Source organism: Chaetomium tenue (assembly GCF_020726465.1).
Source record: "Chaetomium tenue strain MPI-SDFR-AT-0079 chromosome Unknown F5144scaffold_8, whole genome shotgun sequence".
NCBI lineage: Eukaryota > Fungi > Ascomycota > Sordariomycetes > Sordariales > Chaetomiaceae > Chaetomium > Chaetomium tenue.
In genome coordinates, this window is record NW_027117336.1 from 227870 (window position 1) to 250552 (window position 22683).

General features: G+C 55.9%; 6 protein-coding genes across 6 annotated transcripts; 4 read left to right on the plus strand and 2 right to left on the minus strand.

The window, feature by feature from the left end:
* Positions 1–743: 743 nt before the first annotated feature.
* On the plus strand, positions 744–3669 carry F5144DRAFT_400195 (kinase-like domain-containing protein). The gene is made up of 2 exons (XM_066784812.1): positions 744–3110; positions 3177–3669. Exons 1-2 carry the CDS (start codon positions 924–926, stop codon positions 3525–3527), a joined length of 2538 nt encoding a protein of 845 aa, XP_066638242.1. The 5' UTR covers positions 744–923; the 3' UTR covers positions 3528–3669.
* Positions 3670–4627: 958 nt separating this feature from the next.
* F5144DRAFT_400212 (uncharacterized protein) lies at positions 4628–6761 on the plus strand. The gene is made up of 3 exons (XM_066784813.1): positions 4628–5088; positions 5178–5828; positions 5917–6761. Exons 1-3 carry the CDS (start codon positions 4816–4818, stop codon positions 6433–6435), a joined length of 1443 nt encoding a protein of 480 aa, XP_066638243.1. The 5' UTR covers positions 4628–4815; the 3' UTR covers positions 6436–6761.
* F5144DRAFT_400215 (uncharacterized protein) lies at positions 6692–9808 on the minus strand. The gene is made up of 3 exons (XM_066784814.1): positions 9587–9808; positions 9388–9524; positions 6692–9322 (listed from the first exon to the last, which is right to left on the minus strand). The coding sequence occupies exons 1-3, from the start codon at positions 9598–9600 to the stop codon at positions 6807–6809; spliced, it is 2667 nt and encodes an 888-aa protein (XP_066638244.1). The 5' UTR covers positions 9601–9808; the 3' UTR covers positions 6692–6806.
* Positions 9809–9948: 140 nt separating this feature from the next.
* F5144DRAFT_542108 (uncharacterized protein) lies at positions 9949–12176 on the plus strand. The gene is made up of 2 exons (XM_066787182.1): positions 9949–10522; positions 10575–12176. The coding sequence occupies exons 1-2, from the start codon at positions 10086–10088 to the stop codon at positions 11854–11856; spliced, it is 1719 nt and encodes a 572-aa protein (XP_066638245.1). The 5' UTR covers positions 9949–10085; the 3' UTR covers positions 11857–12176.
* Positions 12177–13276: 1100 nt separating this feature from the next.
* On the plus strand, positions 13277–16583 carry F5144DRAFT_616274 (uncharacterized protein; the record flags this gene model as incomplete). Its single annotated transcript, XM_066791830.1, has 3 exons — positions 13277–13373; positions 13429–15745; positions 15808–16583. 3 exons carry the CDS (start codon positions 13277–13279, stop codon positions 16148–16150), a joined length of 2757 nt encoding a protein of 918 aa, XP_066638246.1. The 3' UTR covers positions 16151–16583.
* On the minus strand, positions 16584–22095 carry F5144DRAFT_542115 (ARS binding protein 2-domain-containing protein). The gene is made up of 4 exons (XM_066787183.1): positions 21224–22095; positions 20691–21166; positions 19532–20501; positions 16584–19096 (listed from the first exon to the last, which is right to left on the minus strand). Exons 1-4 carry the CDS (start codon positions 21593–21595, stop codon positions 16895–16897), a joined length of 4020 nt encoding a protein of 1339 aa, XP_066638247.1. The 5' UTR covers positions 21596–22095; the 3' UTR covers positions 16584–16894.
* Between the last annotated feature and the right edge of the window lie 588 nt (positions 22096–22683).

Consider the following 22683-nt stretch of genomic DNA (forward strand, 5'->3'; position numbering starts at 1 on the left):
CCAGGTGTTCGTTTCCCTAGTTTTAGACACTGGATATCTGCGGAAATCTTCCCAGATTTAGAGGTAAGGTGAAAGCCTCACGTCTTGACTCGTAGGGAATTCTTTATTTTATTTTCGAGTTGTAGGTTTGAAGAGAAGGGATTTGTCTGTGCCGCGGTCTTCCAATGTTTCTCCTCGGCAGAAAGACATCAAAAGAATCACCCCCCAACTCGTGAATGGGAAAAAATGCCACATTTTTTTTAATTTATACTCAGGTTATGACTACACATAAAAGGAGTGACGACATACTATAGAACCCCAGTTCCTCATCTCATCCCAAATAAAATGAGATGAAAAGGCTGTTTCAATCATGGGGCGAACCGTGTGCAAACACAGTGTATTAATACCCGTGCACGGTACCCGAGACCCTCCGGTCTTCTCTTCCACGCAACACAACCTTAACTATCAACCGCTCGAATGTACGGTCGAGATCGCTTCCCAGTACCCAACATCCCTTCGTCATCAACACCGCTCGTGCTTGTCCGGCTACCACCCCATTTTCCAATCGTTTGATCGTGTTTAGGGGGGCAAGCGGACCACGAATCCCTGCATCTCTGATGCTTTTGAGTTGGAGACGGTGAGCTGTGGTACTCGATGCCCGACACTCGGTAAATTCACGGGCCGGGCCACGAGCAAGAGGCGTCCACCCGTTGCACCTCAATACGAAACCGATTTCCAGAACCCCACGGTGCCGCGACTTCCACGGCCCACGCAGACTTCCGTTGTCTTCCCATTCGTCGCCTCCTGGTACCTAGCTCGATCCCCGGCCGCGCGTTCAGCCACAGACTGCACGCCCAGTCTCGAAATCCTGCGTCATTCACTGTCCCGACCGTTTTCTGCCATCGTGCCCCTTAGCGACGCCTGCCGAACGTACCCTACCCATTATGAACGGCGACATCAGTCTCTCTCAGGCGCTTGGCGGCCTACGAATCGCTAATCCCGACGACTCCCCCAATCTCTCACAGGGCACCTCCACAAGTCACGACGATAACCACACAACTCAAGCGGCCGTTAGGACCGAATTTGAAGAGACCAGCGGTCCCGACGCCCTCCAAAGTGCCGAATTTCAACCAGGGGCTCGAGATACCCCTCCCCGACAGCCCCACACATACGAATCGGCCGCGGCTATCCTAAAGAACGCACAAAACAACTTGAATGCTGCACGTGGCATTACAGAGTCAACGGGCTCCAACAACCCCCATCTCGCAGCACAATATGGCTCATATCAGCTCGCAAATGAAGGGCAGCCGCCAGCCTCTGCGCCCTTGCCTAGCCAGGGTCGGGGAGTCGAACAAGAGGTGCAAGGGGATCCGTATGCGGGCCCCAGGAACGAACAGGCTAGATCCTCTGTTTACGGGATGAGGAGTGATCCTCGGTTTGACCAACCCAATCCCTCACAAATCCCGTCTCGTGAGGGGAGCCGGTCGCATCATGTCGGCCGACCCGGCCCATCACAACCAGGAGTTGGTCCCAACGGCATGCCACCACCAAGGAGGAGCTCCAAGCCAGTGGGAGGAGGAGGAGGAGGAGGAGGAGGAGGAGGAGGAGTTGCTACAATCCCGGGCATCCCGCAAGCACCGGCTGGGAGTTATGGGCCGGAGATGCCACTGCCCGCAAGTAGTGAGGAGTGGAAAGACCGAGGCGCGGCCGTGAGCCTAAAAAGAGAGGTTGATGCCGAAGGGAAGACAGTCGTCAGGTCCGTCAAGAAGGGCGTTCGGGACTTTTCATTTGGGCGGACCCTAGGGGAGGGTTCCTACAGCACCGTCTTCCTCGCCACCGACCGCCAGACCTTACGAGAGTACGCGGTCAAGGTGCTCGAGAAGAAGCACATCATCAAGGAGAAAAAGATCAAATACGTTAACATCGAGAAGAACACCCTGAACCGACTCACCGACCACCCCGGGATTGTCCGGCTCTACTACACTTTCCAAGACGAGGCTTCACTCTACTATGTTTTGGATCTCTGTAACGGTGGAGAGCTCCTGGGTGTCTTGAAGAAAACGGGGACCTTTGACGTCGAATGCACAAGGTTCTACGGGGCCCAGATCCTGGACGCGATTGCATACATGCACTCACGGGGTGTCATTCACCGCGACCTCAAACCCGAAAACGTGCTTATGGATGACCAAATGCACATCAAAATAACCGATTTTGGCACGGCCAAGCTGCTGCCGGATCCTCGAGACCCGAGGCCACCGGAGAACCCATCAACACTGACCAACCCGCCAGATGACAAGAGGAATGCTTCTTTCGTGGGCACCGCCGAATACGTGAGCCCCGAGCTCTTGACGGACAAAGCTGTGGGCAAACCAAGCGACCTTTGGGCGTTCGGGTGTATCATCTACCAACTCCTCGTCGGCCGACCACCCTTCAAAGCTGGGACAGAGTACTTGACCTTCCAGAAGATCGTCAGTCTCGACTACGAGTTTCCCCCAGGCTTCCCACCGGCGGCGCGTGATCTTGTCGAGCGGTGCTTAGTGCTGGACCCGACCCGGCGCCTCACCGTGGAGCACATAAAAAACCACGAGTTTTTTGACGGACAGCAGTTTGGCAAGGAGTTGTGGCGGACGAAGGCACCACGCTTGCGGCCATACGTGCCTCCAGCGCAGGAGCCCCACATCATTCAGCTCAATGGGGCCGGCGGATCGAGCCCGCCAAAGCCAAATTCTAGAGGAGCCCATGGTCCGCCGAACGGCTCAAGACCGGCTAGGATTATCACGGAACTGCCACCGCCGACACAATTGGACATCGAATGGTCGCCGGTTCTGACGAGAAACAACGAGCGGATATTGAAGCTTGGCGACCTGATGGTAATATCATCACCCATCCCAAACAGCCCACATGGACGTGGCGACGGCGACGGGCACAAGAAACTCTCCCGCTTCTTTGGTGGTAGCACCACCAAGAAGAGACAGCGGCTCGTCATGATTACCTCTGGCGGACGTATTGTGCTCGCACCTGCTGGCGGGGAGGAGAAGCGTGCCAAGCAAGAGATCTCGTTGCTAGGATCTGATTGCGTGTGGAAGACCCAGTTAGACGCCAAGGGACAGGCAGTGTGGTGTGTCGACACGGTGAGTTTTCATGCCTCCAACACCCCACACCCTTGAGAGATGAGACAGCTACTGACAGAGCCTAAGAACGGCGTACATTACACTTTTGAAGAACCCAAGGCGTCGCAAAATAGCGAGGCCAAATTCTCGGTTGACGACTGGATCGAGTCCCTGGAGAGAGCCAAGGATTTGGCTATCGCGCAAACCATAGCAGGTCCCTACAACAGCGATAACGGATTTGGCGACATGTCATCGTCCATGTCGAGCCCGGAGAGCACCATGGGAGGAAGGACAAATTTTACCGAGGGCTACAGCATTAGCGACAGATCGGGCCGCAACCAGCTTAGCAAGAGCCAAGCGAGCCTGGAGGAGGTAAATGTGAAGCGCAACCGCTTCAGCAAACGACAGTCCAAGAACGGGCTGGGCGCGGCATTTTGAATTGGATGGGCAACTCAAGACGCCGGTTTGGCGCACCCCCCGTAGTATACCGAACGGGGGCTGACGTCGAACAATCGGAGGATTTGGACACGGGCATGGAATGCATGGGGTGGCCTGAGGGCCGCCCCAGGAGGTTTGGGGGGGATGGCATAGTATTTCAACTGCAACTACTACTACCTTTAATGGGCACTTCTGGGAGCGTGGCGCTGGCTCTTCCCGCATCATCTAGCCACTCATCTCTTTTTTTTTTTCCCTTTTTCTTGGCTTTTGTCTTTTTTTGCAGATGATTTTCGTGGAAGGTGTGGGGAATTCAGGTTGCATTACACTTGGGACTATTGTGTATACTAGTTTACTTCGGTCCCAAAACGCTGTGTTGGCGAGACAGTCACAGCTTGCTTTCGTCAGTATCTGGTTGTTGAATGTTCATCTCCATGGTTATCATGACGCGGAAGACCTTAGGGACAGAAATATCCCTAGTTGGCATTTTGTGGCACGAATAGACGAAGTTAGGGAGCCTTAATCATAAGTTACGGGCGATATAATATACGACCTTGAAACTCCCTAACGACCAGTTCAACATTGAGAGCTTGTTTTGCCTCCTGATTGCCAGGTAACGTTGCTGCCAGGAGTTGACGGATCTGTGCAAAGGTCACTTTTCTGTACATACGGGGCGGGCAAGCGGGCCAACTTCTCTCAAGTTTTGCCAAGAGTGAACACCTGTGTGGGGCCTGCATGTGCGTTGCTTTGCGAAACTCCACCAATTTGGAAACCACGACGCGATCAACGCGCCGCACAGCGAAACCCGGACCACCGGACCCAACTGCATCACGAAAGTAAAAAAAAAAGAATATCCATCTACGATCCTTCCCTTTTATCCATCCAATCACTTCAGGAAAGAACTAGCCGATTGAGACAACATGCAGCCGCAATACCGTGGCTACGGACAACAACATGCGCCCCCGAGGGCAGGAGGAGGAGGACAACATGTCCCACAACGCCGAGGCGGCATCGGTATGTGAATCACTTGGCTTCGTCCGATTGTCTTCTAGAACCCCGGAACGAGCCCGGCTTGCTGGCCCCGAACTCGCTCCGCTTTTACTCGCCCCCGGCACGGGCTTTGCGTTAGGTGGAGCTTTGCGCTTGGGATCTCAGACCGCTGCGCGCGCCGGACTCCAGTCTCTGAACCTTAGCGCATCGCGAATCACCAACCCGCAACACACGACTCCAAGCCGCCAATCCGTTGAGAGAGAGAGAACCCTAGCCCCTAACGCTTACCGTCGCAGGCCCCATGATGTCCGCCGGCCCTCACCACTCGGTGCCCATGACGCAGGCGCAGATCAACCAGCAACACCACCAACAGCAGCAGGCTAACCACCTGGCGAAACTGAGGAGCGGTAAGCCGACCGACAAGAACCTGCCAGATGGCGTCGAGGAAGGGCTGTCCGCGGGGAGCGACGTTGCCGCCTGTTACACGCAACTCCGCGACTTGGAGCGCCGGCTCGATGCCACCATGACGCGCAAGAGGCTGGACATTGTTGATTCGTTAAACCGCAATACCAAGGTATGTCAATTGTATTATGAAGAGGCGGGGTGGGGGGCGTGGGGGTGTGACATGACTGTCGGTGGCGTGGCTGACGCGGATCGGTTTAGCGGTACAAGACTTTGCGCATCTGGGTCAGCAATACCGTTGAGGACCAGTTCTGGCAGGGCAACGGCCTCGGCGTCGACACATTCGACTTTTCGTCCAACCTTGAGTCCACATACCGCGTCAAGATCGAAGGCCGATTACTCGACGACGAAGACGAGGTAGAAGCGGATGAGGAGCAGCGCAAGGGCGATGACAACGAGGCGGAGGGGGACAAGATGGAAACGGATAGTCCGAGCAAAACGAAGAGCAAGCCTGCGGCTGCCGCCAAGCGGCCGCGGTTGTCGCATTTCTTCAAGGCCCTCACAGTGGACTTTGATCGCCCAAAGCCCGGCCGTCAGGGGGCGGATACAAGCGTGGAGTGGAAAAAGCCCGATAGGACGCCGGCGGGCGCTGGCAATCTGCCGGCTATGGCCGATTTTGACGAGTTCACCTTCAAGCGCAACGGCGATGAGAACATGAACATTACCATCAACCTGTTCCGGCACGAAGACCCCGAGCGCTTCGAGCTGACACCGGCGCTCGCCGATATCATCGACATGCGCGAGGCGACGCGCCAGGAGGCAGTCATGGCGTTATGGGAGTACATCAAGCTGATGAACCTACAAGAAGACGAAGAGAAGCGCAACTTCCGATGCGACGATCTCCTGCGAAGGGTTCGTACCCCGCTCCCTGTTCTCCCCTGCCATACATACCCCACACCACACCCGTTCGCCTTACTGACACACCAACCCCTCTTACTAGGTAATCCCCCGCGAGACGGGTTACATCCCCCAGCTCAACGACTACCTCACGCCCCACCTACGGGCGCTCCCACCCGTGAAGCTGGCCTACACTATCCGCGTAGACGAGGCCTTCCACAAGGAACCCCAGCCGACCATCTACGACGTGCGCGTGCCGGTCGACGACCCGCTGCGCTCGCGGCTCTCGCCCTTCGTGCACAACCCGCAGTACGCCGCCATGCTTAAGGAGGTGGCCGGGCTCGACGACCAGCTCGCCGTCCTCATCCAGGCCGTCGCCCAGTCCAAGGCCAAGCACACCTTCCTCGCCTCCATGGCCCGCGACCCCGTCGGCTTTGTCAAGGGCTGGCTGAGCTCCCAGAAGAGGGATCTCGAGGTCATCATGGGCGAGGCCACCCGCGGCGGCGGCGAGGATGCCACTGGTGATGAGTGGCGCCGCGGTGGGCGTGACAGTGTTTGGGCGACGACCAATGCGCGCGAGAGTGTCAATGTTTTGCTAGCGAAGCAGCCTACGAGGGTATAAGAATGGAGGACGGGTGGTGGAGCGGTGGGAGGCTAGAAAGGGCCGAGGGAGGTTGGTTGATGGAGTGTGTTATAAAAGACGGCGTTGTTAGGTAGGGCAGGGGAGGTGGCGTTGGCTTCATATTCATTTTTTTGGTTGGTTGTGTACTCTACTTTCCCATACGTTGTGGCTGATGGCCAACCAATTATACCTTTCGTACTGGATCGAGTATGGGATAATGGAGCGGTATCACACTGTGAGTGACGTGACCAAGACGAAAAGCGTCGCGATTGAAGCTATTTTGTCCTTTAAAACTAAGGGTATCATCATCTCGTGTCCCAGTCGTTTCTTCCCTATCCCCCAAACCATGGCCAAATACAAATATGCAATGCTCAGTCCTCTCCAGTGAGATCTAAAACTGGTATCTCGCTCCGCCGCCACGCCCGTCTGCTTGGTGGCTTACCCTGTCGCGGGGCGTTGTGGGCAGCCAGTACCCGGTCTGCGTCGTCATGGTGGACCTCCAAGGTGCCGAAGTAGGCTTTGCCTTTGAGGCTCGTGCCGAGGATATATAATTCTGTTGATGCGCCTTTTGTGGTGGTAGTCATTGTGCTGCCAGCGGCGTCGTCATTGGCCGCGTCTGTACCCTTCGTGTCGGGTTGGATGTGCCCGCCCGGCTTGCGTTGGGCTGACGAAGCGGTCGCATCGTCGTGTATTGGTAGAGAACACGGCGAAGTTGTGCGGCGAGGTGGTGGTGGTGAGGCAAACGGATCATCGTCACTGAACAGGCCGAAGCTGCTATTGGTGCAAGGGGCATTCCGGCCAAATATGCTCGCGGCTGGTGGCCGCGTGAGTGGTGGCAAAGGGACATCGTCGTCATCGGATAAGATCTCGATCGGTTGTTTGTCGCAGGGGTCGGGCTTCGAACTGACTTGCGAAGAGCTCGCGTTCTTCAGTACTTGGCCAAACGCCTTGATCGACTTTTGCGTCGAGGTGTTTGCGGAGCCATCTGCACCACTCTTGACCTTGTTGAACGGCCTCGCTTTCCTCGTCAAATCTGTCGTCGCCGTAGGTTGCCGCGTTTCAGCTGGCTCTTCGAAAACTGAGAATTGCGGTTGTCCTGGGCTTCGAGACTGACCGAATAGCGATCCTGGGGAGGGGATATCCCCCTTCGGTGAGCTTACACGCTTTGTCCTCGTTGGCGTCGCCTGGGTGTATCTCAAACTCGTACTAGAGGCCTCGGGTGAGGCAGGGGCGACCGGGCTAGATGAGATAAGGATTGCCTCCTGGGTAGAGGTCGGCTTGGGTCGAGCCTGTGAGGCTGTAGATGAAAGGGACCTGGCGGCCTTGGGGCTGGCCTGTGAGTTCGCGAGCGTCCAGGGGTTGATATCCGCTAATGGTTTGGCCTGGGAAGAGGTGGTGGTCTTCTTAGACTGCTTGCTTCTTCCAGTTGGCGCACGCGGGTTGCATTGGTCGTTGGTCGTCGGAGGTAATGATGGGAGTTCAAGAAGCGGCGCGTCTTTCTCCGTGCCGCCAACCTTTTTGGTCACCTTGACATATTTGTCCAACGCCCTAACTGGCATGTCCGCCTTCTTGGCCCTCGGCTTCCTAGTGCCCTTGGTGGCGGCCCGTTGCTCTTTCGTTCTCTGTCGCCCCTCCCAATCCTCTACAGTTAGAGGAATCCCAAACTTTGCAAGAGTTGCCGGAATCCACACCAATTCTGGCTTGAACGGGTCAAACGGTTTTCTGACGCTGGAATTTGGCTGTTCACTGCCCACTTCCTCTCCAGGTTCCTCATCAAACTCGTCGTCGCTGTTTAGTGCAATGCCGCTGCGGCCAAAACCCTCAACCTCCTCTTCCGGTTCCTTGCTCAAGTCCAACTTGACGATGTCGGCTGGGATGATGGATAATCGCAGCTCGGGTGTAGCGTCAGTGCTGAAGTGTGCCCGTTTAGTTGAGATTGCTTTCACGAGCGCTGACTCCTTTTTCTGTTTCATATCGACGTCGTCATCATCTGCCGCTGTGGACTCGGATCGATCGAGAAACTGCTGAACCAAAAGACTTGGGGCCAAGACACGAATAAGCTTGATGGCTCCATCCTTGAACTCCCAGTCGAACGTCTCGCCGGCGAACTCTCTCAGCCCCACGACATCCACGGTACTCGCCGGAGGAAAATCCTTCTTCAGTCGCTCGATGGTAGCCTCCCTGGACACAACCGGGTGGGTATAGTATCGCAGGATTTCCATGTTTGGAAAGCTTTCCGGTATGTCCAAAGCCTTGTGCCTGGTCCGAAAAATTCCACTTTCGTTTGTCCGCAACTCATGCAAAAGTCTCGCCTTCCATGCCATGAGACCGTCCCTGTCCGCTTTCTTAATCCGGCACAGGTCCCGCCCAAACCCGCCTCTCGCCGCTTCGCAAGCGACCTTGACGCCGCACCCAGGCACGCCCTCGGGGAGGTAATCGCCTCCACTCATCAGCGCGACGAGCACCATCCCCTCCCTGTCCAGCTTGCTCGTCCCCGCAGCCACAGCAGCGGCATCGTACACGGACACGTGCGTCGGCGTCTTGGAGCCCTTCGACCCCTCGGAGGACCAATTCCGCAGCGTCTTTCGACAACCAAACATGATTGTGTCCACGTCCTCGCTGAGGACGGCGTCAACGATGCCCTGCTGCTCAAGCAGTGCACACTCGGCCTCTGCTTCCCCGGGGGCGTCGTGAATCGCAAAACCGAACTGTCGGATGAGGCGTTTGCCCATGGCGGTGGCGACCATATCACCCCGCCCTGACGAGCGCTTGTTGCGTTTGAAGGCGGGTTTGTTTGGGCCGTCGAAAACGAAGATGGGGTGTATGGCGTGGCCGAGGAGGCGGACAAGGCGGTAGAATAATGTACGGATCGCGGGATTAGAGCCGCCTAGTAGCCAAAAGTTAAAATCCGGGCGCTAAAGGAGAGCGACAAAGGTAAGAAGAAATACGCACCCCGAGCTGCCTGCACTTGAAATTGCCATATCGAGAAGTCGATGGCCAGCCGGAGCGGTCGGCCAGTTTGCTCGAGAGTATCGATCGCGAGCTTGCAAAGGGAAATGCGATCACCGGAACCGATTTCCTTATATATGCTGCAGTCCTAAGGGTTAGCAATCTCATCGCCGGCTAAAACTGTACAATGAGTTGTCCGTACCCTTTAATTCCCATCGTGGCGGTTTTCGGTGCTCTTGCTACTCCAAAATCCCAAAAAAGACTGGTCACCGAAGCATGGTAAGCCAAAATAAGTGAAAAACAGTTCAAAACTAAATTTTAGAAAATTTTAACTGAAAGAGTCAAACGTTTGATGGAAGGAGTTCAATTTCAAGATTCGAGCTTCGCAGTTGTTGACCCGATGTTGACGTTCTTCCGTTTTGGGAGACATTTGAGGGTTGTCATAGGAGCAAAGCCATTTACGTCAGAATCCGGTTTAGTTGCATGTCCCAACAACTATGCAATTAACAGGGTATTTGACCTAGCCAACGCGAGGAATGATGGCTTGTTAGGTAACGCGAGCTTTTGATGTTGATTGAGATAACCAAACCCAAAAGCAAACAGGACAAAGAGTGAGAATCTTTTTTTTACTTTTGGTAAAACCAATCCCAACTTCAAACCATCTCAGACCATGGCATTCTGAGATCTTACCCCCCTCCAAAATGACGACGCCCTCGGGTTCAGCACCGCTTCCGCACCGGTCGGTCGCTAACATCCGATCACCAACCGGAGTCGGTCACCAGAGCGGGCCATCTACACCACTCCGGTCCATCTCGGCCATCCCATCCAATTTTGGATCGCCATCCAGTCTTCGTGCTGACGAAGAGATCATCATCATTGAATTTGGCACCCGGAAACTGCAGGTTGGCTTTTCCGGGGATTCGGTGCCCAGAGGATGCGTTTGGTTTGCGCCCGACCAACAGCGTAGGGCTGGTGACTTCAGGGCATGGCAGACGGACTACCGCCATGAATGGAGAGCAGAAGCCGCTGATGGGTCCTGGGGAAAAAGCCACGAGTTGTGGCAGTATGATGTTCGGGATGCTGATCTCGGCCTGGTGGGGGACAAGATCGAGCGGGCATTAAGAGAAGCGTTTACAAAGTAAGCAAACAGCCTTCAATTACCGTGTGCCATGATTCTGACGAGGCCCCAGATATCTACTCATCGACTCACGCCCGCGGAGGTTGGTCTGGGTCATTCCCTCCACGCTACCGATTCCCTTGCTGTCAGCGGCTCTGGACAGCGTCTTCAGCCGCTTCATGTCGCCTACCATCTCACTACTCTCGTCTCAACTTGCCTTGACTGTTGGCGCCGGGGTACGCTCAGCGCTTGTCGTTGATCTTGGCTGGAACGAGACAACTGTCACGAGCGTCTGCGAGTACCGTGAAGTGGACTCAAGGCGGAGCATCCGCGGTGGCAGGATGCTTGTCGAGCAAACGCACAACCTGCTCGCCAAGAATCTCACCGAAACTGGGGCTGGTGATGGCGAGGAGCGTGTTATTAGTTTTGAAGAATGCAGCGACATCACCACTCGCATGGTCTGGTGCAAACCTCGTCAGGCCTCCGTCCCCGCCCAACCGCCCTCCGACCAACCGTCCTCCGATGCCTTAGCCACCGTTCAAGAGCAGGATGAAGGCGACCTAGCGGAACACATAACACCGAGGGCATCCGGCTCAGTTACGATACCTTTGAAGACTTGGAAATCGCCAACCACGCTGGAGCTCCCCTTCGACGCCCTCGCGGAACCCTGCGAAAATGCGTTCTTTGACTCCCAATATTCATATTGCTGCTTCGACGACCACGAACAGCCCCTGCATTTATTAGTCTACCGGAGCCTTCTTCAACTACCGTTGGATGTACGAGCGCTTTGCATGTCTCGCATCATCTTCACTGGCGGATGTGCCAATGTCCTGGGCCTCCGAGGCCGAATCTTCGATGAAGTATCCCACCTCGTTCAAGAGAGAGGGTGGGACCCTGTTCAGGGCAAGGCCGTGGAAAAGCTGCGCACAAACCCCAAGTTGAAGAGGAGGGGAGCGGGCCAAGAGGGCAACGCTTCCCCTGGCAACTCCCCACAGGCTCATGGGGGCGAGGAAAAAGACGGCGTCTGGCACGACGCAGTCAACACCACACCCGAGGTAGACGCCATCGAGGAGCAGTTGAAGAGAGGAACCGACAGGAGGCCACGGGTGCAGGGCGAGATGAGGGCCATTGAGTCTCTCGGTGCTTGGAGCGGGGCGAGCCTGATCACCCAGCTCAAGGCGCCAGCGATTGCCACCATCGATCGAGAGCTTTGGTTGCAGCACGGTGCCGCCGGGGCAAGCAGGGCTAGCGAAGTGGATCACAAAACCCAGAGGCAGAGCTTAGGGCCGGGTGGGTTAATAAGGGGGTCGGCAGCTGGGTCAGCTTGGACTTTGGGTGTATGGGGAACTAACTGAGAGTGGTATGATTAGAGTGGGCTCAAGAAAGGCTCGCCGGGATGAACACAGCAAACATGGTAGTAGATATACCCTTTCTAGCGATGTGGAGTGAAGTTTTCTCGGTTTTTCTTCTTTTACAGTGTTGGCCTCAACCTATTTACAGCTGTGACTTGACAGTTTCATCTCCGACTCACAAAAATGTACCTAATAACAACGGGGTTGTACTTTAGCGGGAGCATCCCATGAGTATACACCCCTGAATCCTGCAACTTAGAGACTTGCCGATAACAACCAAAGAAAATGATGTAGTTTCATCGTGACCTACTTGAATTAAGAACGATCATTGTTATGGTTCAAGTTCAGCACTTCCCAAGTGAGCAACATTTGCAGACCTCACCTTAATGTGAATGTGCCTTCCTTCCCTGCTGCCATTCTATGCTCTCATGCCGACTTCCATCTCATCTGGAATACGTTCCTTCCCGGCATTGCCCGCACCTTCCAATCCAACTGCCGACTCCTACAAGCGGTCCTGTCAAAGCCCGCACTCTCCCAACGGTTTCTGCTTAATTTGTTTCTCTTCCTCCCTCCACCATCGCCGGCCGTGCCATTTTGCATCGTCTCCCTCTTGTTCTCTATCCAAATCTCTTTTCAGGACACAGCAACTCGACTTGTCGCTTTGCTGCACCCACTTCCTGTCCTTTTGGCAAATTTTGCTTTTTGGGCTCGATCGCCTTGCCTCTCTCTTCTTTCTCGTTCCTCTATTTCTCGGCTTCAACCTCCCGTGGAGCTGTTCGACTGTTGACCGCTTAGGTACCTTGCCGAAGCACTCGACAGGTGACTCCACGTTTATTCAACTTGCGCTTCACCTTGACATTCAATCTGGTTCTGCAGTTCACTCTGCTGGCGCTTTGTAAGTGATTCCAGTTTCCATTCTCTCTTACCCTACCCCAAAACAGCACAACATCCTCCATCACCTACCCACCTACATGCCACAACCCAATAAATTCGCTTTATTTTCCCTTCCGACGAAATGAGGCAACCATCTCTTCGCAAGCGAGCTCGCCGCCTTCTTCAGCACCTCAAAGACCTCCAACTCGAAGACTACACAATCACCCCCTCAACCATATTTGCGATAAAGCATCTCCTTCAGTTGCACAACCGCTGCAGGTTTATAGAGGTCAAAATTGACTCTATGACAGCCAACAGTCCCCGCGAAACTCATCGCTCTCTTTTGCCGCGATTCATTGTGTCACAGCTTGAGGAGCAGAGACTGACAGACCGGAACAGTGAGAAGGTTCTAGTACCGCCCGTCGTTGCCCTTGTCCTTCAGTACCTGCCATCAGCATCCGACGGCGACAAACTCTATCCCACCTTGTTACGCTGGCACTACGCACCGAGGCATCGAACGTACTACGTCTTTGCCCATATAATTCACAACATGGCTCGCCGAACTTACACCCTCACCGAGCTGATGGGTCTTCGTACGAACCATATTCCGGATGAGATCTTGCCTATGGCTCGAAACCCTGAGATCGGTAGGTTTTTCGACTCCCTTGGTCTGATGAAATGCAGCTAATAGAAAGGCGTTAGCTGATATAATTCGTCGCCCTGGACGAGAGTCATCTTCTGCTTCGGGCACCAGCTGCAAGCCGTCCACCATCAGACACAAGGATGATTCCTCTGTGACCTCAGATGAGCTCATATTTAAGGGCACCGTCAGCCGCCGTATGGGCCGTGAGCTCGCCCGGGAAGCTTCCCACAACTCACTGCGTGCTCCTACCCGGGAAGTCCCCCGGGAAGTTCCCCGGGACACTGCCCGGGATATCACCCAAGATCCTCCTTACGACCCTTCCCGTCCAATGGAATGGAAATACCGAGGACGGAGCGAGACCGAAGCTGCAACAACGGAGCCCATCCCCGCGCCCACCGGTGCCCCAGCTCAGCGAGACGAAGGTTTCCAGCGTTTTTACAAAGCCGTTGTTTCTCCTACACATGTTCGTGTCACTGCCGGCGGCCGAATCGTCCCCAATACCCGGGGCCCACCGTCGCCTACCGCCAAGAGAGAGAGTGATAATTCTGTGATGGATGGCCAAGGTGCCTCGGACAAGGAAGTATCGAGCAAGCCACCGGCTGCCTCTGTCGGCCTCGGTCAACCGGTCCCGACCATGCCCCAGCTTATGACTGGATATCCGCCGGGATTCCAGCCGCTTCAGGCCCCGGTCTCTTTTGTGCCCATGGCATTGGGAACTCATCTTCCCCCGGGATTTTCTTTCCCACAGGGTGCCACGGCGCCGCTTGCAACTGGCAACGCCCTGAAAGACATGCACAACGCAAAGATCGCCGACGACGACAAGCAAGGCAAGACCAAGTCTTCACTGCCCGAGCCATTCTACTACAACGGTCAGATCATATACCCCGTTGGGGCATTCCCAGGCCATCTGGGCAATCCTATGGTCCCTGTCCACGTAGTTGGCATTCCGCATGGCGTTGCTCCCCAAATGCCCGGGCAGTACATGCCGCCACAGCCAACCCAACCCAGCGCGGCGCCCACGGGGTCGTCTTACGCTCCCTCCAACCAAAGTCTCTCCGGAATCCCACCCGTTGTCAACCACATTGTCCCAGCTAATGCCAACTTCAATGCGGCCGCGGCGCCGCCGATCTCGTCAATCAGACCCAGCGACATCACCAAGAAGCAGATTGCTTCTTTCAAGCAAAACCTCAAGTATCACGAGGACCAGCTGCAATACAATCGGCACCAGATTGACGAAAAGGACATGGAGCAGAAGATTCAGATCATCAAAGGTCACATCCATAAATTTGAGACGACCCTGAGGACCCAGCTTGAGTACGAGGACGCGCATTTTAAGACGGCACAGGGGAAGGAGGATAAGAAACCACCCCAACCCTCAACCGTCGCGGAGGAAGCGAGAATCTCGTCGCAGCCGTCTGGACCAGCTGGACCGCTTGGATACGCAGCTCCAGCCACCAAGAAAGAGATGGACGAGGCGATCAATCGCCGACTTGCTCTTGCCACCTATGGTACCAACACCAACATCGGTGAGGGTGCCAAAGCCATGTTTAGGAGTCCCATGGAACCGGCATTCCCGGGGATAAATGGCTTTCCCAACACGGTAGGCCTACCGAGCGACGCAGCCTTGGCCCCCGTCTTTCATCCTCGCGGCTATGCTTCTACCTGGACGGGTAGCCAGTATGCGAGGGAAATGAAGGCCTACGAAGAGGCAGAGAAGCGGCTGCTCGCGACAGAATCCAAGAGCTTAGAGCACCTCCGCGTTAGCGAGCAGCGGTCGGTGTCCCAGCCTTTCCCCGCACACATGGCTCTCCCTGTGCAAGCCGAAGGCAACCTCCGGGCTTCTGATGACTCGGGCCGCTCTGTCAGAAACGGCACCAAACAACCGTCCAACTTCGGGGTGCCCTACTTGCTTGGCACGCTTCCCAAGGGTGTCAACCCCCGTACGGCCAGAGACCAAGACTACTGTTACAAGCGTCCGCTGACTGAAGAGGAGCGCCGTGCCCGGTTTTTGTACTGGGGGAAGGCGCCTAAGTCTGCCGTCAAGGGTTTGCCCAAGTATGACGGGAAGCACTTCTACCCCCCATCGCCTGTCAAGGAGCGGTCTGTTGAACTCTCGCAAGAGTCCAATCACCGCGCAACAGACTCGGATGGTGACCCATTCCGCCCCATGACGCCCTTGCAACGGGCCGATGCCAAAGGGGTGTCGGCTAGTGAGGATAACTGCACTGCGAGTCGACTTACCAGGACCATCTCTTTTGAGACTCAGGTCAACGGCGGTTCCGAGGATTACATTGTAGGGGGAGCACCTCTCAAGTTTGAGGATAGTGCGGGCCACAATTCTGTTGGGCCGGTTGACCGGCGCCCGGAGAACCCAGGGTATGGTTCCCACGCCGATAAACAATGATGTTTTCGAGAACATGCTGACGATGTTTTTGCAGTGCGAAGCTTTGGCAGACAATGCTGAAGAAGGGGCCGACCAGCAGTGCCCTGTCTTCGACTACAGCCCAAGGTTTTCTGCCACACTATACAGGCAATGCTGCAGCGTCTTTGACTCCCTCGCTTGCCACAAACCAGCAGTCATCCACCAGGGCAGTGCCTACGGGTAAGCTCCCCGACATCCACGACCTAAACGAAAATGGAGGCGTCGTCCTCTCCAACGTTCCGGAGAAGCGTGGTGAGAACTGCCCACCGGGCGGCGTGAGCTCCCTCGAGGACCAGTTCAAACACCTGGCCGTTGATGTCGCTACCCGACGTGATTTGACCACTGCCTTTGGAATATGAGGTGTTAGGCGAGATTGATGAGTTGTTGGCAGGTGTCGGCATCATGACATAATTACCGGCGGAAAAGGATGGAGATGTAGTGTTAAGGTTTTTCTCACATCGATATGTTGTTACTTTCAGGCACTCGGCCAGCTTAATGATAGAGGATGGTTGTTGAGGGGATCTGGCGAGATCCGAGAGCATGTAATATCGAGGGCAGCTTACTACTAGATGATGTAGAATAGGGCTTTCATAAAACAGAAGGAGTATACCGGTTACATGCAGTCCCCCTGTGATTGAGAATGGTCATGACCTCTTGTTTACCCCCGACAGTGTCCTCATTTCTTACCATGCCTAGAGAACGCGTTAGTTACCCAATAATCATAGGACCTACCCAACCCGAGTTCCATAAAATTTCGAGACAGGGCCGAGCTAGTGTAAGCTTTCGCCCCGGTTCAAAGTCGGTACACGAAGAGACGAACTGATCTCGAGATATGGAAAATGATGGCCGCTCCATTCGAAAAACCATCTTCTATCAGCTAAGTGACAAACCCATTGTTGAAACCGAACAACGCCGGCCATGTATATATACATGGGAAACCCCAACAGAAGAACTCCAGCACTTACTTGACAGCGCAGTACCGTCCAACAACCAACTTGAACGCCTTCCCGCTTTTTGCCCGCTGACACACCCCAAGACAAGATAGAACAGAGGAACCTCCCCCTCCAAAAAAAAAAAAAAAAGAAAAAGACAAAGACAACCGATCAATCCCGATCCAACCAGCGATCCCACACCTTGCTCCCCTTACCCCCTCCCTTCTTACCCTGCCCCGCCGGCCGCTGCTGCGGGTGCGATTTCTCCGCGCCGACGCCGCCTGCGTAGCGGGTCTCCTCGTCCTCCCACTTGGCGCGCTCGACCGACTTGCGGGCGAGGTAGGCGCGGGCGAAGCGCCAGGCCTCGGTGTCGGCCAGGTTCCAGGCCTCGACGGCGTCGCGGAGCTTGAGGTCCTCGGCGCTGGCCGTGGCCTTCTTGAGGGTGATGCGGGATGTGCTAGAGAGCACGACGGTTTGGGCGCGCGTGAACAGGGCGGGCTCGAGGGCGAGGTCGTCGGTTGTTGGGACGGGGCCGTCTTTGGAGGAGTGGAGCGGGACGCCGCCCTTGCTGGTGGTGGCGGCGGTGGCGTCGTCATCCGTGGAGCCGGGAGTGGATTGGTCCGCGTAGGTGGCCCCGTCGGGGAGGGCGAAGCCAAAGTGCCAGTCGAGATCGTCCGGGAGAGGCTGCTCGGCGGGGAGCCAGAGGGAGCGGTAGGCGCCGCCTTTGGTTTCCTTCCCCTTGCCTTTGGTTTCGTTGGTGTCGTCCTCGTCAGAGGCGACGGCCTCTTTGAAGCTGATGAGCCGCGGGGTGGTGGAGATGGAATCGCTGAAGAGGGACGAGGTCAAGGAGGTGATCCACGAGTCGCGCGGGGAGTCGCGGCGGATCCAAGGAATGGAGAGCTGTGTTTTTAGGTAGTTGAGGGTGGATGAGGTGTAGGGGTGTGGGACGGTGCCGATTGTGTATAGCGTGCCGCCGCCAGAGTAGGAAGGCGGGGTTGTGATCTTCAGCGGTTTCGAGTCGTCACAGAGGCGGCAGTTGGGCCGGTTGGGTGGGCAGGTTTTAGGAAGTGGGTTTTCCGGGCAATGAGCTAGTCGTTGGGCTAACTCGTATGCGGGAGTGATGAGGTGGGTGGTATGGTGCGGCAGTGGCTTGACCACGGCGATGCCGCTGGTGAAGATGTTTTGCCAGGTGAGGTGTAGGTGAGCGCTGATAAGTCGTGTAAGGCTTTTTATCCCTGCCGCGTGGGATGCCGCGATATCATCGCCGATCTTGGGATACAGCTTCTCGACGTGGCGCGCCGAGTAATAAGCCAGGGATTCGGGTGCATTATCGACAGAAAATGGGTTCTCCTTCTTGCTTGACTCCACCAGCGCCACGATATCCTCGGCCTTCTTAATCTCGGCGCTGTTCATGACAGTTTTTATGACGTTGGTCACATCGCCCATGGACCCAATGAATAAGCCGTCGTCCAGATCCTTGAATCGTGTCAACTTGGGGAACTCGCCGCGGCGGAGGTAGGTGAACAATGGGTCGTCGTGCGGCCCCATGGGAAAAATAAGGTGGTGGGCAAGTACGCCGTCGCCCATGTTCTCCCAGGCCAGCCAGCGCATCAGGTCCTCCTTGAGCTTCGGGGTCATGTCCTCCAGCTTCTGCAGCTCGTCGTAGAGCGGGTTGTTCATGGCCTCGGCGGGACTAAGAATAACGGGCTTGAACCCCTGAGCCCACCAGGCGCGGCGCCAGGTCAACAGCAAGGCGCTCTCGGCGTCGCCGCTCGAGCGGTCTTTTTTGACGGTGTTGTCATAGTAGCAGTAAATCGGGGTGCGGTCCTTGAGCATGGGTAGCAGGGCGCGGTTCTCGTCGAGGGTAATGGAGCTGCTGAAAGGCATCAACAGCCAGTTCCAGTCGGCGTGCCATACCGAGTCGCCGTCCGTGTCGGTCTTCTGGATGCGCGGCGGGCGTGAGGGTTGCTTGAACGGGTTGAGCTTGTTCATCCAGGGGCTCTTGAACGACTTCGGGATAGAGAACCGATTGCCGGCGGCTCGCAACTTCGGGCTCGCGGAGATGGAACCGGGGAGGGTGAAGAGTAGGCTGAACACGGCAAAGATAGCTAGGAAGACGAGGAGCAGCGAGATGTGGCGGGTCCCGAGCCGAGGCAGCGGGCGGCCACAGAAGACGTATTGCTTCGGCATGGCGTAGGAGTTCGAATGAGGTTGGAATGGGAGAAGAGAAACGGTAGTTATGTTGATACGGTCGTGCGTAATTAGGTATCGTCGTCGAATCACAAAGGCGGGATTAAGCGGTGCGCCGAGGGGCAAGACATCGAATCGAGGCTGAGGAAGGAACGGACAAGGCGGGATGGAACGAGCGAAAGGCTGGTCAAGCAGTAGTTAAAGCATTCTAACTAGAATCAAAAGAGAGACTTGACTGCCGTCAGTAGGCTGCCTGTCGTCTCTTTTTTTGCTTCTGACCAAGATGGCCAAGAGAAGTCGAAGAGCAATTGGAATGGGGAGAGTGGGAGTTTGCTAGGAGCAAGCGGTCCCACGTCCCAATCGAGAAAAGATTCAGCCAAGAGACGCGTCCTTATCAAATACCCCCACCACAATTCCATTATCTCGGTCAGGGTTAGGGATGAGGAAGGAGAGACGCTGACCAGGAACAAGAGACGGAGATGTCGGGGTAATGGAAGACCCGTATGTTTTCGTGTATCAAGTCTACATGGGTATATAACTACGTTTTACAGTCCTACAGTGCCTACTCGCCAAACCCGAGCTTGATCAACCCCTTCTCACCGACTCGATAACCCTCACTTTGAGCCTCATCATCTCCTCGTCGCGCTGTTTCAAAGTGGCCGCCAGCTCCTTGTACTTCTTTTTCCAATGTTCCGCCTGTGACCCGTCAGCTCCAGTGGGGGTCGCCGACCCTGACAACGGTGCTGTTTCGTCGTCTTTCTTTGGCTTCTTCCACCTGTCATGCATAACTGTCTCGTCCATGGTCCACACCCCCACGATGCCCCCAAACTGCAGCTGCCAGCTGATCGTGTACCGCGTCCGGTCGGAGAGTTCCTCGAGGCGATTGACGCGCAGGCTGCCCTTGGGCATCAGGAATTTGCCTCCTGCCAAGCCGGCTAGGTTGATCAGGAAGGCTTCGTTTGTGAGTGCCGTCTTGCGTAGGGTTTCGATGACGGTTTGCGAGTAAGCCAGCGCTTCCTCGACGGAACCAGGAGGGATCGGTTGTTGATTGATATCAAACCAGTCCCCATCCAAGAGGGTGGACACGAACAGGGCCTCGATTTCGGCCATGTTAGTGCGGTCCGTCGGGTCCCGGCTGAAAGTACCTGGTTGCCCGGGGATAGGGGGTCCCAGTGGTACAGAATCAATTGCAATGGCTCCCGGGATTTCTGTAGGCATGCCACCAATCTGGTCATTGAATGGTCCGAGCACGGGCTGGTCGTGGGGCTCGGCCGATTGCCCGTTGATCATGACGACCGGCGCCGTTGCCGGCTCCGGAAGTGGAGGCGTAGCCAGCCGAACTTCGCCCCCCTTTCTTTCAGGGACCTGCAGCGACAGCATTCTCCGCTTGGCTGGCCGAGTGGGCGCCGACTCCTGGATCGGGGAGAAGTGATTTACGGTCTGCGTAGGTTGGGGCGGGGGGTCCTGGGGGGCGGGTGGCGCCGGTGGGCCAGGAGGTGCCGTATTGTTGATGGAAGCGGGGTTGCTTGTGGGAGCCGCCGCGGAGGAGTTGGGGAGATTGTCCTTGCCAGAAGTGGGAGATGGGAACCTAAAAACAGGCCCGTCCGACGTTGGAAATGCGGAAAACGGCCCTTCGACGTTGGCGCCGCGGTTGATAGGCGGCCTGCCTCGCGTCTTGCCGGTTGCGCCGATGCCGCCACTCCGCCAAGCAGACGAGACCACCTTAGCGCCATGTCGTCGGCTCGCGGATCTGGGTTTCGAGGGAGTCAGGGCCGACCTTGGCTCGTCTGCCCAGAAGGCGTTCCTGGTAGAGGGTGTGATCGCAGACTGTGGTATCGGATACGCTGACATGGGCGTCTGCACGATTTCGTTGCCCCAAGTGGGCGCGGATGGGTTTAGCCTCGAGGGGTCGGCGGCTGGGGGGAACAAGAAGACGCTGCCCCTCCCATCCGGTTGCGCCGTCCACGGCTCTGCCGTGTTGCCCTGCCCACCGGATCCATCTTCCTCCGCTTGGGGGGATGGACGTTGGGAAGGCGACTTGCCAGTTTCGTCATCCTCGGGTTTCCGCCTACCCCTTCGGGGTTTGATTTGGGGCAGAAGTGCCCGCAAGGCCATGTCATCCTCTGCGGCGACGCCATCCCGCTCCAACTCAGCGACTGGGACATGCCCGGGCGGTATCTCGGTCCAATACGGAGACTCTCGACCAATAAGATACTCAAAGAAGGCATCGACATGCATGGAATGCATCCACCTCTTGTTTCGGCGTTAGTAGGACAATAAACCAGCACGTAGAATAAGATAGGCGCATACCTTGAGACGAACGGCGTACTGTTGGATTTTTTGTGAACTCTGGCCCTTCTCCTGATCCGGCGGCTCGACGCCCAGCTTCAAGGCCAACTCGGCCCATGTCTTGAGCTCTTTCGTCTCGAGCTTCTTGATCAGCTCGAACAGTGTGTAGGTACTGAAGCTCTTGCCTCCACTTTTCGGCGGAGTGCGGAATGCCTCGCGCAAGGCTGCCGAGTCAGTATCGATAGGAACGCCCGGGTTGCAGTAAAGAACGAAGGCGGTATAGGCATCCTCAATGGAGGCGCCATTCACGCTTCTATCCGGCAGTGCTCGTTGTGCTGATGGCGAGCCTGAAGTCGTAAAGACGGGTTGGGGTGGGTGCTGCATGGTGACCATTTTCAGTCATCCGAACTGCACCGGTGCTGAGAGAAGGAATCGAGAGTTGTTGGAGCGAGCGGCATGCCCATTGCCTTGCCGGACAGTCAATCGCCTTCCGCCTCCCACCTTCCGCCTTCCACGACACCGTAACGTCTAAACCGAAGAATCGGGATGGCGTGTTCCCAAAGATAGGAGTTGATGTTGAATTTAGGACATCAGATGAGATGAATTGATGATTTCAGGGTGCGCGCTGAAAGCCAGGATCGGCCGATCCCATCAATGTCTCGCCCAGAATCTGAAGATCAAGGCTGCTTATTTCGCTTCTTCGCCAATAGTCTCGACAATCGCGTCCGATGATGGGCCAGGCTGAATCGGTGAGAGGGAGGGGACAAGAGTGCAGCCATGCTGTCCATGTTTCTTTTCCAGCTCTCGAAGTCCGGGCCGCGTCCAGGCGTCTGCAGCGTGGTCTGGGGGTTGGGGAAGCTGGCCAAAAATAGACTGCCAAGCATCGGAAAGACTGTGCTGAGGACTGTGCTGAAGACTGTGCTGAGGACTGTGCCGAAGACTGTATTATGCACTGTAAATTGCCCCGCGACGGTCACATGCGGTCTCGGCCAGTCGTTTCAAATTTCCCCAGCTCCTTGTCCCCCACAGTAACCTACCACTCCAGGCGACGGGGTTTTGAGGACAGCATCGAGGAAGCAGATGGCAGAGTGCCACCCACGGCTTTGGTAAAAGATTTTGAGAAATATATGTTGGCTGACTTTAGCTCGGCCGTTCAAAGGAATGCACACGAATTACGATTGTATCTCGAAACGAGATACATCTAACTTCACATCCATGGCTTGAGAATCCCACCGAGTGAGCCAGGGGCGAGGAGAAAGGACAGAAGTTGAAGCTCGTCTGATGCTCTCTCGACTTCAAAATCGAATGCGCATCGCTTCCGCATTTAAATTCTCCTTGATCCCTGGCTGTTGCATCTTGGCCGTTGCAAAAGTCGGGTTCGAACGCTTTCACATGATTCCAACTGCCGCAACAACCCGCCCGGCATGCGGCAGTGAGCGAGTGACGTCGCCGGCCCGCCGAGGCCATCCCCTGCCATTTCC